The sequence below is a fragment of the Trachypithecus francoisi genome, unplaced genomic scaffold (genome assembly GCF_009764315.1).
Source record: "Trachypithecus francoisi isolate TF-2019V2 unplaced genomic scaffold, Tfra_2.0 Lachesis_group3, whole genome shotgun sequence".
NCBI lineage: Eukaryota > Metazoa > Chordata > Mammalia > Primates > Cercopithecidae > Trachypithecus > Trachypithecus francoisi.
The window spans coordinates 45,923,524-45,942,059 of NW_022681468.1; the positions used below are offsets into that span (position 1 = coordinate 45,923,524).

Below are 18,536 nucleotides of genomic sequence, written 5' to 3' on the forward strand. Positions count from 1 at the left end.
TGGCAGCAGTTCACATTTACTCCATAGGAATTTTAGCACTGCACACATTTAAGCCCATATCTACATTCCAATTTTTGTTTGTGACATACAGCATATCTTCATACTATTCTGAGCATTTTCTTATGGCACCAAAGTCACCAAGAAGTGCCCCACTGTCAAAGGAAGATCTCTCTCCCTCCCTCCCTCTCTCCTACATATGTACATACATATATATACACACACATATACATATATACATACATATATATGTGTGTGTGTGTGTGTGTATACATATATATATATTTTTTTTTTTTTTTGAGGCAGTCTTGCTCTGCTGCCCAGAGTGGAGTGCAGTGGCCCAATCTCGGATCACTGCAACCTCCGACTCCCGAGGTTCAAGCAATTCTCGTGTCTCAGCCTCCTGAGTAGCTGGGGTTACAAGCATGCGCCACCATGTCTGGCTAATTTTATTAATAGTAAAGATGCGGTTTCACCATGTTGGCCAAGCTGGTCTCGAACTCCTGGCCTCAAGTGATCTGCCTGCCTTAGTCTCCCAAAATGCTGGGATTACAGGTGTGAGCCACTGTGCCCTGCCCGTCACTGCACCCGGCCAATATATTTTAATTCTCTGTCAACTGACTATTTCCTTTAGCTAAACAAAAATTTTCTCTTTTTAAGCTTTATAGGTTTGTCAAATAAAACCAACTTTTAATCTCATGGAAACAGAACAATTTTAATATCAATTCTCTCATTAGATTCTGAATTTTGGCTTCCAGATAACTGAATACTTTGATACTATTGTAGACATACATCTTTGAAGTCTTATATGGTCCAATTTTCTCTGCGTAATTACAGAGCAATCCTTTACACTCTAATAAACAATAGATTAAAACTACGACTCTTTACAACCAGTTTTTTTTTTTTCCTTCTGTCAGTTTAAAATGGAATGCTCCTACTATGCAATTTTTTCATCTTTCTTGGGGACTGGGAACTAAATAGCTCCTGTAGGTTACTTTCTATTGTTAGTCATGGTCTTCACATATAAGGCAAGTTTTAAAAATAAAAAGATAAAAATTGTTAAAATTTTCATTGATTTTGGTAACAACAGAAGTACTTTATTATTTAAGAGAGCTTAAAATAAGCCTCAGTCATAACAGAAATTATGCTGACAGCCTGAGAAAAGGAGTAACAATTCACAAGGCTGGTAGAAGAACAAAATGTGTACCCTGGTAAATCCTTAGGACTAACTTGGGTTCCTGTAGCTCCTTTCATACCAAAGCGACTTCAGAATATATGAAAAATGAAAAGATTACTGATGTAGGCTCTCAAGTGAATTCATTTGGCACAACTTACCTTGACTGTGAATTTATCTAAATCTGATAATATCATCTAAATTCTTTCATTTCTACTATCTTCATTTCTCAAATTCTATGCTGATGACTAATCCTGAGAATGTCCTCAGTACTTAATAACATAGGCCTATAGTAATTATATTTATGATTATATTTTGATGGAACACATCTTATCATCATCCTACAGTATCCACCATCACTACCTTCTCATTGGGATTTTAGTTTTCCTTTTAAATTTTCTTGGTAGTATAAACGGTGGTTTTGTGACCAGTGATGAATTTCACAACAAGTTTAAAATATTTTACATTTCCTGGAAGGCACAGCACTCTATTATCCTCAAACATCAGACCCACTGGCCTAATAAATGGAAGTCTAAGAATTGGATTTGAAAGAAGGCAGATTAACTAGAAAATAGTATAAAATGGAATTGGAAACATTTCAGGCTTAGAAAAACTTGGGTTCATACTGAATATTATTTCCAACTAGCCATAAATTTACAGTGATGTAGCGTATTAGAAATGAAAGCTCTCCTCTAAAACTATGAAATGGATTCCAAATATGTGTGTTGTAAGAGGTGAGACTGACTACAATACACTTCAAGAATAATAACCAGACTTGTTTTAAACCTGGATTTCTTACCTAAAATCTCACACAGGAAAAGCAGTTGGACATTTTGCATGTTTCACCCATTAAAAAAGCTGAGGGTCACAGAAACAAACTGTGAGAAAGACACCCCAATTCCAATACCACTGTTGCTATGAAATATTCTGTAGGAAACCCTTATTCTTGGGGTATGCAGAAGTCTATTGCAGGGGGACTCTTGGTAATTCTCTTTGTCCTTTTCTACTTCAAAATTAAAGTAGCCAAAGGAGGTGCGTGTTGTAACAAAGAGGCACCTCACATCAACTATTGAGCTCAAAGGAAAACACATTCAGAATTGCTATGGTTTGGATGTTTGTTCCCCTCCAAATCTCATATTGCAATCTGATCCCCAATGTTGCAAGTGGGGCCTAATGGGAAGCGTTTGGGTCATGGGAGAAGATCCCTCAAGAATAGATTAATTTCCTCCCTCAGGGTTCTGCTCCATTAGTTCCCTGGAGAGCTGGTTGTTAAAGGAACCTAGCACCTGCCACCCCACCCCCATTGCTTCTCTGGCCACCTGATATCTGCACATGCAGGCTCTTCTTCGCCTCCACCATGAGTGGAAACAGGCTGAGGCCCTCACCAGATTGAGATGCTCAATCTTGAGCCTTCCAACCATGAGAACCATGAGTCATAATTTTTTTTCTTTATAAATTACCCAGCCTCAGGTATTCTCTTTACAGTAACATAAAATGAATTAAGATAAGAATCTACCCAGGGATACATGACACCTATCATTAAACTTACCAACACCTCACAAATACCGAACAGAACCATGGTTATTTTTGTAAATTTAACCAGACAGCAAAATATTTTGATGTACCTCATTATATTTGGTTCACTGAAAAAAATCTGTAAGCAAACAGAGGCACTTTTCTCTGGTTCAAGGAAGAATTTGATATATATGTTTAAGTCAACAATATAATCATCCCCAACACACCTTTCCCAGGCTTGTCTCTCAGAATCTCCAAACCCTGTAGCTTCCTGTTTTTTATGTGTCATCTAAACTGAACTTCTTTCAGTTACCTGAGCCTTCCATGCCTTCTCTCACTCTCTAGCACTTACACATGCTGTTCTCACTGTCTGTAACACTCTTTTCTTTCCTCTGTGCCTGTGCCTGAATGACTCCTTCTTGTTTTTCACGCCTCACATTAAGTCACTTTCCCCAGGAAGCCTTCCAAGACCCTTCACACTGGGTTAGGTAATCATGGGGGTAGGCGTGAGTGAACAGCACCCTCCTTCCCCAGCAAGGGAATAAGCTTCCTCCCAGACAAAATGTACTGCTTGAGCAGCACTCCCATAGCACTTGATCACTTTGAAAAAGATTGCACATTTAGTTGTCTTTCTCTTCTGCTAGACCTTCAGCTCTACAACATTATCAAGGATAGGACCATGTGTGTTTTGCTCACCAGTTACCTCAGGATCGGCAGGCTCTTAATATGCACACATCAAAATAAACCATCAGTCGACTAATGACTCATTCTTCTGTTCATTCCAAGGTAAATTGTCTATTGCTAATATTGAGATGAAAAAAGTTACTTGAATAAGGATGATTTATAGAGTTGTCATGCTTACGACTCTTCGGATAGGTTGCTTGAGATAATTTAAGACCTTTAAAAATCTGTAGAAAGGAATATCACTGAATTTTATTTTAATAGGTGAGTGTTAAACCTCCTATTGGTTATATTTCTTTATTTTGACTGAGGCAGAGAGCAAAGAGGAGGACTGGAAGAGGGGAGGAGGTAGACATGAGAGGGAGAGGAAAAAGTAAAAAAGAATTGATTCCCAAAAGGTATAAATTTTATGGTTAGCAGAGATTAAACAGACTCTTAGTTTTATTTGTAAATATCCCAAATAACTTAAAAACTGTTAGCAGGGAGACTTTAATTCTATTTGACAACTCACACACACACAATTCCCGAGTTATTTTGTCCTCAGTTCTTTAGGAGCTGCAGAACAGCTTTAAAAGCAGTTGGCTTATCAGTTGGTAGGGGGTGAATAAGAACAAGTGTTGGCAAAGATCTGGAGAAACTGGAACCCGCACACATTGCTGGTGGAGATGTAAAATGGTGCAGTCCCTTTAAAACAGTCTGAAAGTTTCTCAAAAGTTCAACACAGTGTTGCCATACGACCCAGTTAATCCCGCTCCTACATATGTACTCACAAGAATTAAAACATGTATCTATGCAAAAACTTACATATGGATATTTATAGTAGCTTTATTCACAAGGGCCAAAAACTGGCAACAGCCCAAATGTCCATCAATGATGAATGGATATAAAAAATGTGGTAGGGGCCAGGTGCAGTGGCTCACACCAGTCATCCCAGCACTTTGGGAGGCTGAGGCGGGCAGATCATGAGGTCAGGAGTTCGAGACCAGCCTGACCAACATGATGAAACCCCATCTCCCAAAAAAAATGCAAAAATAGCTAGGCACAGTGGTGCATGCTTGTAATCCCAGCTACTCGGGAGGCTGATGCAAAAGAATTGCTTGAATCTGGGAAGTGGAGGTTGCAGTGAGCTGAGATTGTACCACTGCACTCCAGCCTGGGTAACAGAATGAGACTCTGTCCCAAAAAAAAAAAAAAAAAAAAAAAAAAAAAAAAAAAAAAAGTGGTATATCCACATAATGGAATGTTATTAGGCAAGGAAAAGGAATGAGGTACTGGTACATGCTATAAGGTGAATCTTGAAAACACTACATGAAGTCAAAGAAGCAAGTCACAGAGGACCACATATTGTAAAATTCCATTTATATGAGCTATCCAGAGTGGGCAAATTCTCAGAGACACAAAGAAGATTAACGTGTTAGGGGATGTTGGGATTAGGCATGAATGAGGAGTGATGGTTTATGGATTTCGAGGTTACATGCTAGGGTGATTGCTAAAAGTGATTTTGGCAATGGTTGCACAATTCTATTAATATGCTAAAAGCCACTGAATTGCACACTTTACATAGGTGAATTATTTCTCAATAAGCCTGTTTTGTTTTGTTAAGTTAAGCAGGATGAGACTAGGAAGACAATGCTAAGTCCTGAGGTAGGACTAATTCTGATTCCCCTGCCTACTGCAGGGAGCCTACTAGAGAACAAGGTGCTCCACGCTGCCCACCTTCTTCAAAGATTTACACAGCTGACCTCCTAGTGAGGCTTGCTTTATTAATGAGGTGATACGGTTTCAGTAAGCAATTCTGAAAGAAATCTACTTGGTATCACTTTTAAAAACATCAAATGAGTGACTCATCAGATGAGGCAAAGAAAACTATCTTACAACAACCGTGATGAGATGCTTTCTAACAGATAGGTTAGACCCACATCAGCCCGCTCACACCAGGGCAGATTTACTTTCAAGAAAAGGAAAAACTGAAATATTTGCTTAGTGTTGTGTCTAGAAGACACTAGAATTATCTCTCATCCCTCTTGCAGTATTAGTCTGTGGGGTGTAAAGCATCTATTAGGTGCCAGACTTTTTAAAGGTTATCTTCTTTCACCTCTACACCAACCCTATCAGCAAGATGGTACTATCTCCATTTTATAGGTAAGTAAACAATTAAAATTCAAACAGAAATCATCTTAAAGGAAGATTTCCTAGGCTACAGAGCGGGCATTTGGGGAAAGTGTTTGACTCTAGAGTCCGGGCACTGTCCACCACCACATGTGGCCTCCCTCTGCTGTACCAGACCAGAGGCAGAACTGCTTCAGCTACTACTCAAGAGAACCTGGGGCAGAGGCTTGCCGCAGCTTTGAGCCTACCTCTCCTGGCCAGGCCACCCCTGACAATTGGATGGATTTGTGGTCTTAGTCCCTGAAGTCAAGAGTAGACAAAAATTCATCCTTCACTCACCAGGACAGATACAAACCTCAAGATAATTTGTTTTCCAATGGTTTCAGCTTAAAGTTCTGGTTTGGCATTGGCTTTCTCACAACTAGCAGCTGTAGGCAATTTTCACACAGAATAGAGACATCAATAAGGCAGACAGTGGAATTTTCTCCCTTATGAATACAGAACAATGAGCTGTCTTCAAGATATACATGAAGCTGCCACCATATGGGCTCCTCGCTCTCATTTTGGGAGACTGACAGAATATGACTGAAAGGACTGTAGACCTGGAATGCTTTGAGGATGCCAGCTCTGTCTACCAGCTCCACTACCACTGAGGGCAGTCGCTAGCTATCAGCAACACCTACGTCCTTTGGTTGACTTTTTTTTTCCTTTTTTTATCCAAGCACCAACTTGAACCAGAGACTTTCAGTTTTAAAACATTTTAAGTGGGAAATAAAACCCTGCCTGTCAATGCATCATTATTGTCCTTCTTGATTGCTATCTTGGTAGATGATTCACTGCCCTCCCTAGAAGAGAACTATGTGTCATCTGCCTGCCCCATGACCTCAGACTTGGCCACGTGACTTGTGGCGCCAGTCTCTACAGAAGAATGATGCCTCCTCACATGCAAACTCAGATGTGGCCATGTGATCTGCACTGGCCAATGAAATGTGGGCACAAGTGACATCTGTTATTTCCAAGCATAAGCTCAGAGCCTATGAGTGGTTTGCCAGGTTTGCCTTTCCTCCTCTACCCTGCCTGGGTATTGGACAGAAAACAGGAAGGAGCAAAACTACAGCAGACCCACAGTGGACACACAGCACAGCAAGCAATAAGCCTCTGCTGTTGTAACCACTGGGGTTTTACTATCACAGCATAACCTAGTTTAAGATGACTGAGACAGTCATTAACATGAATCCCCCCAACTTTTCTTCTCACCTTCAATTCCTGCTGACAGTTCACTTTCTCCAGAAAGTCTTCCCTAACCACCTTCCTCATCTCCTTGATCTACACCACACAACACATATTACACACCCAGGTAATTTGTGATTATTCTTTTGGTGCCACCATATCTTCTTCGTAATGGATCTCCTTTTACTACTGTCAGATCTTTGGGGGGCAGGTTCTGGCTTTTCTATTTCAAACTTCCTTGTTAACACCTGCAACAGAATTATTCATGCAGTGGAGATTCAGAGAAGGAAGAGATTCCTTAAACATGGAAAATATTCAAGATCATACAGTTGGACACATGGGGGGAAACAACACACACTGGGGCATGTGGCAGGGGGCAGGGGGATGGCGGAGTGGGGAGAGTATCAGGAAGAACAGCTAATGGATAGCGGGCTTAATACCTAGGTGATAGGATGGATGATCTGTGCAGCAAACCACCATGGCACATGTTCACCTGTGTAACAAACCTGCACATCCTGCACATGTACCCCAGAACTTAAAATAAAAGTTGAAGAAAAAAAAGAAAGAAGAACTAACTCCATTACAAAATGCCAGTGGTGATCAAGGCAGGATACAGTATTCATGTAACATTTATTAAGCAAGTTTAAAGGCCAGGCACTGAGCCACTCCCAGTGTGTACTGTTCTCACTGAAACATTATATCAAACCTAGAAGATGATGTTTTTTTCTTCAGAAAACAGGATCAGAAAAAGAACATGATTTTTTACAATTATGAAAATAAAGTCAGAGCAGTGATTTGAACCGAAGTCTTCCTAATTCCTAAGCTAGCTCCCTTTAAACTATGCCATAATATCTTCTGAAATACAGAATAGAAACACCAACTGATGCTTGAAAAGCTAAGCTGGAGAATGTACATACATCTCTTGATGAATGGGTCCTGCACTAGATACATCCTTCATTTCAGTACACTTGATTCTAAAATATGATAGTATCTATAAAAAGATTCCCACAACAGTTATTATTCTAATCCTATCACTAGGCTAAATAATGATGCTGTACTTAAGTAATAATGTCTTTCACCAAAGGATCAACAATAGGATGGGAAGTATGACTAATTTTTAAAAAAATACATTAATACTGTATATTCGGTGTGGGGGTAGGGGAGCATTAGGGAATACCGATAGGTGTGAAGTAAATGAAGGATATGCATACATCTATAGACTAAGGATTGGGATGGAGACAAATTAAGAAGGGCAACTTAAGATGCAATACTGCCACATATTTGAAGAACTGAAGGTCTAAATCCCTCCACCCACTTAAAGCACCAGCAAAGCACTTGGATGTGGTAATACTACCCTCTTCTAACTCTTCCTTCTCCATAGGTTTAGTGCTGACGTGAGGGTGCAGACATAAAGATGAATGGGGGCCATTTCACTGAAAAGGAAAAGTCCATGTCAAACCAAACCAACTCATTCACATCCTCTCCTCTTCTCCTCCCCTGGCTCCCCACCAATGCCAGGATAGAAAACTAGGACTCACCACCAGTTCACTGAACATGACATCCAGCTCCTCCACAGGGGGCATGGGCAATGCTGGCTCCATGGTCTGAAGCGCAAAGTTGCTATCGTTTCGCAGCCGATACGTGATTTCTGGGTGATCACTATTTCGGAAACAGCAAAAGATGAATGAAATACCTCGTCCACCTCTCTTTCTTGGGGCCATGGTTGAATTCTGTTCTATTTCTTGATGTGACTAAACTCTGCAAAAAGAGGATATGACTTGGTTAAGAGTACAGGAACAGACAAAATGGTTTTTAAAAGGCCAGACCAACTCAAGAAAGAGCTCCGTGTGCCGGCGACATTGTGTGCACCCTGCAGGGCACAGAAAGAACAACACCGAGTGGATTTAGAGTCCAGTTGGGCAGAGAACACACACCCTTCTATTCATTTGTTGACTGTTTCCTGCAATAACTGCTGAGCAAACAGGACAACTCCAGCCACTCTCCCGACAACATACACTCTAATTACACTGAGCTACTGTCTGTTCTTTGTACATCACATTCCCTTTCCTGCTGACCTAACTTGTTCTCATTACTCTTCTTGAAAGAATGACCTTCTCTTCCTTGCCCCCTAGGAGATCTCCTTCTTATCTTTTAAAGTCTGATTCCAGACTGACTTAAAAGTCTCTTCCCTAAATAGAATTAATAACATATATGCTATGACATATATATCCATTCTAGCATGATCACATTCTAAGCTCTTTATGAGTGTGTCTTCCTGTTAGACTGTGGTAACTGAAGTCAGGGGAAGAGGCTGTGCATCAGGTATTTTGTGGGCCTAGTGCCCTGCACAATGCCAGGAAGAGAGAAGGCACTCCATAATGTTTATTGTATTAACTAATTTAAATTTACAATAAAGCCAGGACTTGAGCTAGAAGGGCCAGAGATTTTCAAACTGAAAAGACAAAATGAATTCACCAATAAGGAAAGGAAATGGTTAAATTCCCAACCCCCCCCCCCCCCACACACACACACTCATCTAATAGAATATTATGCACTAATTTAAAAGAATCAAGGCATTTGTGTATGTAGATATGGGAAAATGTTGAAAATGCTACAGGAGTACATGATTTAAAGAATATGTATTTATACATTGCCTGCTACGCACCCGGACTAGGCTGGGCGTTGGTTTTCCTCCTTGAATTTGGGTGGGGAGGGTGTCCTGGGGTGCTGTGTCTGCACTTGTGTTGCTCTGAGGTCAAGTTGTGGCCCCGAGTCCCTGTCCCTCTGCCAAAGTGAGGGTTTGCCCATTTTCAGGTCAGATTTCCCTTGGGTCCGGGCCTCTAGGAGTGGGGGGCATTCGAAGGGGGCGTGAGCACGGTGGACGCGCGTGGGCCTCTTCCTCTCCCCTCAGCTCCTGGGCTGTGTGTGAAGAGCTGCCCAGCGGAATCACCCTCCTGCCTGGTGTTTCATTCACCAGAAATCGTTCTCACTGTGGACTCTTGAGTCAAATGTAATCCAGGAATGGAACGTGCTGTTGCTGGATGCCACACACAGCATCAGGAGCCTAGTTGGGGATTCTATGATCTTACCCCACACCTTAAAAGTAAAGACTAGAGTTGTCAGGCCTCTGAGCCCAAGCCAAGCCATCGCATCCCCTGTGACTTGCACGTATATGCGCCCAGATGGCCTGAAGTAACTGAAGAATCACAAAAATGGAAATGCCCTGCCTGGACTTAACTGGTAACATTCTACCAGAAATAAGTGAAAATGGCCAGTCCTTGCCTTAAGCGATGATTTTTTGTGTGAAATTCCTTTTCCAGGCTCATCCTGGCTCAAAAAGCTCCCCCACTGAGCACCTTGTGACCCCCCCACTCCTGCCTGCCAGAGAACAACCCCCCTTTGACTGTAATATTCCTTTACCTATCCAAATCCTATAAAACGGCCCCACAGTTAACTCCCTTCGCTGACTCTTTTTGGACTCAGCCTGCCTGCACCCAGGTGAAATAAACAGCCATGTTGCGCTCACAAAAAAAAAGAATATGTATTTATAAATATATGACAGAAAATATTAATCCTCAAAATAATCCTCAGTAATCCTCAAAATAAAAACAGAGGGTTGGAGAATTACTCATTTTTACTTTTACTCTTTTGAATCCAAATTTTCACCACAAAAATATGTTTTTAATGATGATAGACAGTATGTTTTAAGTTACAACCATATATATTGCCTTGGAAAGATTTCCAGTTGATACTGTCTATTGAAAAAAACCAAGTCAAAGAAGAACAATAGGCATAGCATGATGCCATTGTGTCTTTTTAAAAACGTCATACAAAAAGCCATACATAAACATTTATTTCCACCAAAGGGTCCAAAAGGATAGACAACAAATCCCTAATTCCTCTCTTCTGAGAGTAAACTAAGATTAGAAAAAGGCAAGAAAAAGAATGTTCTTTTCATGCTTTTTCAAGAATAGTGGACACATTTAGATGTATAACTGTTATAAGTCTTCAATGTTTAAAAAGAGATGAGGTTAAAAGAAAAAAAAGGTAGGATGAGAATTGATCCTTCAAGAGATGGAAGGGCAGAGGAGGAAAAACGTATCTTGGTCAGGGAAGGTGGTAGAACAAGGCTGTGAATGCATTATTTATACACTTAAATATAGAAGTATACACATAGAAGAAAGACTAAGGTCAAGTTTGCCAACATTTAACAAATCTGGACAGTGAGAAAATAGATGCCTTCTTTGAACTTTTTTTGTTCTTAAGTTTTAAAAGTAAACTCCAACCCATTGACTTATGGCATCTTCCAAATCAGATAATCCAACTCCAAAATCTGTAGCCAATTTCTTGATTTTGTAATTAATACTACTATGTAAAGAAGTAAAAGCACTCATAAACAACTATAATTTCCAGAGACTTCTACAGTCTAGTCCTCAGCTGACTTGAAGTGAAAGTGGTCTCTACTGTTAGGAACTGGGAGGTTCTGTGACGGGGAGGGAGGGAAAGGACAAAAGCAGTGTGTCTATCACAGAGTCCACAATGATGCTCTAAGTGGCTCTTAAACAAAGAATAAGTCAAACATCCAACGTCCTGTTCTGTTGAAGCATATGTCTTCTGGCCTAGGGTGTACTTGTGCAAGGTCACACTGAGACATATGTCATAATTGGGATTCCTTTGGCAAATGTGCATTAATACCTACTATGTAGCAGGAATGACAGTAGTCGCCTAAGCATATGGAAATGAACAGGTCACTCACTAGAAGCTCATAATCTAGTGAGAGACAGTAGTTCACCAGATAGTTATACAAAGGTAATATGCCAATAAGTGCCATGTAAATTGAGCAGGAATTACCTAAGAACCTGGGGGTGGTCCCTGATGGATGAGTGGAGTTTTGACAGAATATGTAAAACAGGGTCTTTAGGCAGAGGGAATAGTACAAGCAAAGGCATGAGGTAGGAAGGAGCATGAAGGATACAGGGAATGAGTGGTATGGTACAGACTGTGCTGTATATATCACCATCTTCTCAGAGCAGAGCTCTGGCTCTCACCTCCCTGCTGAAAATCTGCCAATGGCTCCCCAATACCATTCTAAATTGGCTTTCAGTGGATTTCAGCTCAACTTTTGTCTTTCCTAATTCCTCAAAAATATCCTACACTTTACTCAACAGGCATTTTGCATGCCCCGTAAACATCTTACACTCCTCTCACCTTCCACCCAAGTAGATCACTCATTCCTTCTCGCTCTTGCCTTTGTCTAGCAACATCCTCCCACCCCGAAAGTACCAATCCTGAGAGTACACCCACTGCTGCTGATAGCTGAAATTCAGTTCTACGTTTCCGAAGGGCAATTTATCAAAGTCTTAACGTGGTCACACATTTTGACCTAGTATTTCTACTTCTGAAAAGGTGTGCTTAGGAAATATTCAGAGACATTATCAAAAATGTTTTCACAGAAGTTTCCAAAGCATTATCTATAAGAGCAAATAAGGGCACAGGATAAGTGCTTGTAATGAAGGACTATACAGAAAAGGTAAATAAATTATGGTACAACTAGATAACAGACTACCAAGCAGCCCTTTGTAAAAGAATATTTAATGACATGCAAACACGTAAAGAATAAACAATACAGTGTCCCATTTTTATGAGAAAAAATTTACATATATGAGCAGGCAAAAAGGACAAAATAAATAAAATGCAGGCAGCAGTTAGTTCTGTGACAAATGTAGAGATTACCTTGTTTGTTTTAACAAACAAAAAGATTCTTCTGCACTTCCTAAGTTGGCATATTGAAGACATACTACTTTCACAATAAATAGAGATTTTAAAAACTCATTGATATGATTATCTGCTTATATTAGAGGCGGAAATGAGTATGAGTATGCAAAAATGTTCCTATCAAAAATATCCAAGTTAGGTTAATCTACATACCAGCTTTTCAAACTATCTGTGGTAAAGGACTAGTTGTTTTCATCCAATCTGTTATAAACTGAAATATCTCAGCAATGTCAAATTGCTGTAAAAGTTTACATGCTTAATCTCAATTCATTTTTTTTTTTTTTTGAGACAGAGTCTCGCTCTGTCGCCCAGACTGGAGCACAGTGGCGTGATCTCGGCTCACTGTAACCTCTGTCTCCCGGGTTCACGCCATTCTCCTGCCTCGGCCTCCCGAGTAGCTGGGACTACAGGCGCCTGCCGCCACATCCAGCTAATTTTTTGTATTTTTAGTAGAGACGGGGTTTCACCATGTTAGCCAGGATGGTCTCAATCTCCCGACCTCGTGATCCACCGGCCTTGGCTTCCCAAAGTGCTAGCATTACAGGCGTGAGCCACTGCGCCCAACCTAATCTCAATTCTTGTACCCAACACAGGTAGGCAGCAGCAGTGCTGATGTACATTAGGACATGGGAGTCATGACCTATCTCATTAAAATATAACTGTTAATATTTGTCTCTGGTATGTGTCCTCAGAGCAGGGACCACATCCCACTCGGAAGCCCGGTCAGTGTCACATATCTTATCCTCGGTAAACTAAAGAGAGATCATTCTGGGACGGTATACCAACAAGGTCTGTATGACTGTGGGAGATGGGGAAGTGTTCCCCAGGAAGACAGGCAGGAAGGCAGTGTTCAGGCTACTGGGAAATGAGGGCAAGAAAATAAAGTAGGCTAAAATAGGCAAGGGCCAGCTCATGGTCCTATGGCCCACATTCAGACTTCAAAGCTCATTTCCAGCCATCTCTTTCAGGCAGTCTTGCTAATCTGCCTAACTAGATATGGTCTGGGCTCTCTTAGCATTTTGTGACTTCCATCATGTACAGCCAACAGTTACTGTAAATAGAGGTCTGGGTCTTTATTTCCTCACTGAAGAATCAACTCGTGAGGAAAACTGACATGGTACATGTCATTTAGTGTTTTGCACATAGGGGTACAATCAAAGTATTTACAGAATAAACAAACATAGCAACAGTTTTCCTTTTGCATGTTACAAGTTTCACTTAACCCCAAGTTATATTACATTCTGGCTGTACTGAGGAGGGGTGAAAAGTAGGGGGTAATGTTAAGATCTAAAAATCAGTCCAAAGCATTTTCAAGTCTTAAAAACAAAATCCCAACAGTTCTATAAACAAAAGAATATGAAGATCTTGGCTAGTAGTAAGACACAGGGTCTACTATATTTAAGAACCTAATTGAAATCCTTTTGATAAGTACCAAAATATTGCCTTTGATGGTAATTTGTATATGGAAGCCTCAGTGAAACCCAACAGCCAAGTTTTAATGCTGACTCCTCCACGGATCCCCAAATACAAGGTCCTTTCCTAAACCCATCCCTAAACTGTAGATGATGGCATGTGTTGGTGATTTTCAACAGGCATCCATTTTTTCCCCATATATGGAGCTCCACTATTCCAAGCCTAGTCTCTTAGATATAGACCAAAACAGGAAACAAAAGGAATCATTCCACTGGACCCCTCAGAAGCACCTGCCCACCTTAACTACCCTAGCACTTCACTAACGAGTGATCCTAGCAACTGCCCTGTATATATGATTTAATACGCATATTCGCACCCATCACTTCATTTCATCATCCCCATTTCACAGGTGAGACTTAAGATGGAAGGAGGTGGGCCATCAGGAAGACAGAAGTTTGAGGGGCCACACACTGGAGAGAGGTCTCTGCACTGGCCCTTAACAACTTGATTTTCCAGCCCCCATCTCCCAATACCCTGAATGCTGCCCATGCCCTTACACACTTGATTTGCTGGTAGAGATGTTTATGCAGAGAAGCCCATACATCATAAAAGTAACAACAGCTGCCCTAGCCCATCATATCCATCCATTTCATCATTAAGTCAAATGTTTATCAAGTAAAAATTATGAGCCAAATATTCCAAACACTGTGCTGGGCACTAAGGGAAACGGGATGAAAATGAGAAAAGATGCCTGTGTGCTTTGGGGAAGGCAGGAAAAAAAAATCAAGAAAACTAAAACGTTATTCCTGAAGTTGGCTCATGTTACAGGGGATGCAAAGAAGAAAGTGAAGGGCAATGGTGGTAGTGGTGGGAGGGCAGCTCCTTCAGACAGAATGATCAGGGAGGGCCTCTCCTGACCACAGGCATTTAAGCTGAGACCTGATGGATAAGATGGGACCAGTCCTGCAAAGTGCTGGGGAAGAGGATTCCAGGTTAAAGGAGGTATGTGTGAAGACCAGGGCGGGTGGGGAGCCGGCACATTTTAGTCACTAGGGAAGACCAATGTGGCTGAGGCCTAACGAGCCATGGTGGATGCTGAATCGTGGGGGTGCTAGGAAGGAAGAGGCTGAAGACGGCAGGGCCCAGACCAGAGGAACTACATGCTGGAAGGCGGTCTCTGCCCTGGCCCTTGCCAGCTTTATTTTCCAGCCCACATCTCCCAATATCCTAAACATGCCTCATATGAAGGCATGCGCGTGCACTCATCAGACCTCGGCAATAGTCGCACTTCTTAGCCCACACGTCTACAGTGTCCTCAGCCTGGGGTGTCTTCCTTATCTGACTCTTCCACTCACCATTCAAGATTCTGCTCAAATACTGCTGCTTTGTAGGCCTCCTTCAGTTTCCCAGAACAGTTACACATTTCTTTTTACACGTCTAGCATGATATACATACTTGAGTGTCTTTTTCTTTTTTTTTTTTTTAATGTCCATTTCCCCCACTAGTCTATGAGATCCTGAAGGCAGGGACTAAGTTTTAGGCAATCCCTGGCACGTAGTATATTCTCAACAAGTGTTTGTTGAATGCAAAAGTATAAATGCCTAAGTGAACAGATGGTCTTACCTCTGAATGTCAGAGAAATGTGACTGGGTATTCTTCCCATAGTTGTCTGCAGATCTGTTTTCAAACCCACCAAGACATTTGAAGCCAATTCGATCATCAAGTTCTCCTTAGGCACTTGTCAAGCTTTCTCCTGCTGATAGAAGTCTCATAAATGAATTCCATCCTTGGGATATTTGCAGCTTTCCAGCTTCCCAAGAGCGAGGAGTTTCTGGCCAGACTAGCTGGTGCATGGTTTTTCAACTCATTCCCAAGTAAGTGCCATTGAAAAGAGACTCACTGATAAAATCTTTTAGACATTTCCCCAATATCTTATATTCAGTCAACATTTTGCCCAAGAAAACATTCACTTACTCAGCCATCATGATCTGAACTTCTTCAATACACCCATAGAGTGTTAGGTACTGGAGACACAGATTAAGAAAACTCAAAATGCCATTTGGGGAGATAATAGACTAGTGCAGACATACAGCAGGGAGGGGAGTTGGTCCTTTTCCTGTCCGATGAAGAGGAAATGCATAGTTCCTGAAACTAGGGACCTAGGTTTCCACATCGGTCTCTTTTTAATCAGATCAGCCTGAGGAAGAGGACTAATTCCACCATGACAGCTGGGCGCTGAACCAGAGCACATCTTCTAATCTCAACTTCTGGCATTGTTGCAGAAGAAGAAGTCACTTCTGGGACATCCAAACTGCAATCCATTTGTAACATTACAGATGACTATTGCTATGCTGTGCACAAGGAAACAATTTAAAAAGCTTCTTAAGATTCTGGAGCAGGTGCATTTTCCTTAGCAAAGAGGAAGAAATCCAATCCATCTGTGGCCTAGCTAGAAGTCAGAGTCATTTGTACCGCTCTTTAACAAAACAAGCAAGACTCTCAATGTAGCAACAGTCAAAAACTGAGGCCAAATTTTAGGGAATGTGGATGATGATAATTATGATGGTAAAACTTGGAAAACAACCTGTAGTCCACAAGAAAACCCTCCCTAACACTTTCCTTTGATAATGCCAAGTCATAATATATGTGATATGTAAAGTTTGTTTTCCACAAAGCAAGACACAATCAGTATTTAATACATGAGTGAAATGTTAAGGTTGTCATAACAAAACAGATTTTCGCTGATACGCAGACTATTTTAATTGGTTCATCAGGACTTCTGCCACACATTTATAAGATGACTGTCCAGACTGAGGAATCCAATTGCCAAGGTTTTCCTCTAGCCGGAGGGGTTTAGGGGAAATGGCAGTCAAGATATGCTGGAGGAAGGGAGGGAGGGACAATGAGTTCCTGAGAGCCACCAGCTTGGTTAGAAGTTGTGAGAGTTTTTACATCCACTTGCAAAGGGCAGTGGGAACTGTAATTGTTCTTCCCCACTTCTATTACATGAATCAAGATGGACAGCATTTGACATTGAATTTTCCTAAGAATTATAATGCCAACACTAAAATGTAGTCATTGTTCTGGTACTATAAATGGTCTCTGGAATTTCTGAAACAATAGAATTCATGTCACAACCATAAAAAGAAGGACAAGAAAACAGAGTTACGCAATAAGAGCAACTTTAAAGAGGAAGGTTGGGGGACCCTCCACGTTAGTTGCCACACCCATGTTTTCAGAACTGCAGTTTACCTCACATTTTGCAATTTTCCAAAGGGCCCTGATGTGTAATTTGTGTTGCAACAACACAATAATGTTAACCCAAATTGTCTTATCAAGAAAAATGTGAAAGGAAAAAAATTGCTTTGCTTCTCTCCTTGGCCATCCCTCTCCTCTCTCACATTCCTCATGTCTGGTTTCATTTTGCAAATACACCAGATGCCAAATACTATTTGGAGCTTAAAAAAAAAAAAAATCACGAGATGTAGTCTAAAGCTTATAGGAGAAATGTCTGAAAGGGAATTGTGTTTTCCCCGCAGGTTTCAACATCCTCTCCATCAGGAAACGGAAAGGGCGTTTCTCAGTCAGTGTGTCAGTGGAGGGACAGCCCTGCCCATACACTTGGTCCCAAAAGGATGTTCTAATAGGGCACTTCTTGGAGTGGCTCCTGGAACTTCATCCAGCAGTCGATCCTCTAGACCCAGTAACTTTTCTGAGGCAAGAAGAAAACAATGAAAGCATCTATGGACAGGGAAACCAATATGTAAATGTTCAAAAAAGCCATTAGCACCCTGAAAACACTTTCTACTTCTGTCTGCTCTCTCTGCCTCAGTATAGGCAGGGGACACAGAGTGGAAGCCAGAACTGCCCACTTCCTTCCCCACTTTCTCCCTAGATAAGGGAGGAAGACACCCAGGTGAAGTCCGTGCATACCCTCAGGCCAGACCAGGCCTCAACCAGCATGTAATTAACAGTCCTTCTTCAAACCCTACCAGAAACACTATGCCCAATCCCGCATGTAAACAGCAAAGAAGAGGACCTCCAAGTTTTGATCCTAAAAAGCTGGCAACAACTGTTCTGTGTCACGTAATACCATAACCATGGGTTTAGGGTATAAATCCCTAAAGCCAATATAACAAGGTTCTCGAGTTAGGAAGTTTGTGCTGTTCACGTGACAGAAACCAGAGTGTGGAAGCCAAGACATCTCGTCTAGATCATCTGGGAGAGGAGCCAAATCCAAAGTGTCCTTGGAGCACCCTGAAGACATCACAGCTCACAGAGAGCTGTGCCCTCGCCCTGCTGACCTGTTGCTAGTCTGTGAGTTAAGTCAATAAACAACTGTAAGCTGAAGTCAAAAGAAATGCAAATAATTTTCTCCCTCTGGGTTCCAATCTGCCTCTAAGGGATCCACTCAGATACTGTACAAAGACAAATTTAAATTGTGGGGGCTACAAAAACATAAAACATTACAACTCCACTGCCAGCTTTGTCACATCAAAGCTCTCCCTCTGATCTAAGAGGCCAAGTTTTGTTCTTTACAAATGTACAAAAGAATGCAACTTTCCTGAATCACCAGCAGCTCTTTCAAAAATCTGAGAGTAAGGCCATCAGTCATGGAAAAGAGTACTTGTATGTTGCAAGA

The 18,536-nt window shown here is 41.3% G+C and overlaps 1 protein-coding gene across 4 annotated transcripts in view; it reads right to left on the reverse strand.

Annotated features, from left to right (window-relative positions):
• DAAM1 (dishevelled associated activator of morphogenesis 1) overlaps nucleotides 1-18,536 on the reverse strand; it is a 183,755-nt gene that overhangs the window by 100,193 nt on the left and 65,026 nt on the right. For 3 of the 4 annotated variants that reach the window (XM_033187876.1, XM_033187878.1, XM_033187877.1), the window contains exon 2: nucleotides 8,245-8,464. The exons of the other annotated variant lie outside the window; for it this stretch is intronic. In XM_033187876.1, the coding sequence (XP_033043767.1) occupies nucleotides 8,245-8,427 (183 nt within the window). In that variant the 5' untranslated portion in view covers nucleotides 8,428-8,464. The remainder of the gene's footprint in view (nucleotides 1-8,244; nucleotides 8,465-18,536) is intronic. 4 annotated transcript variants of the gene reach the window in all.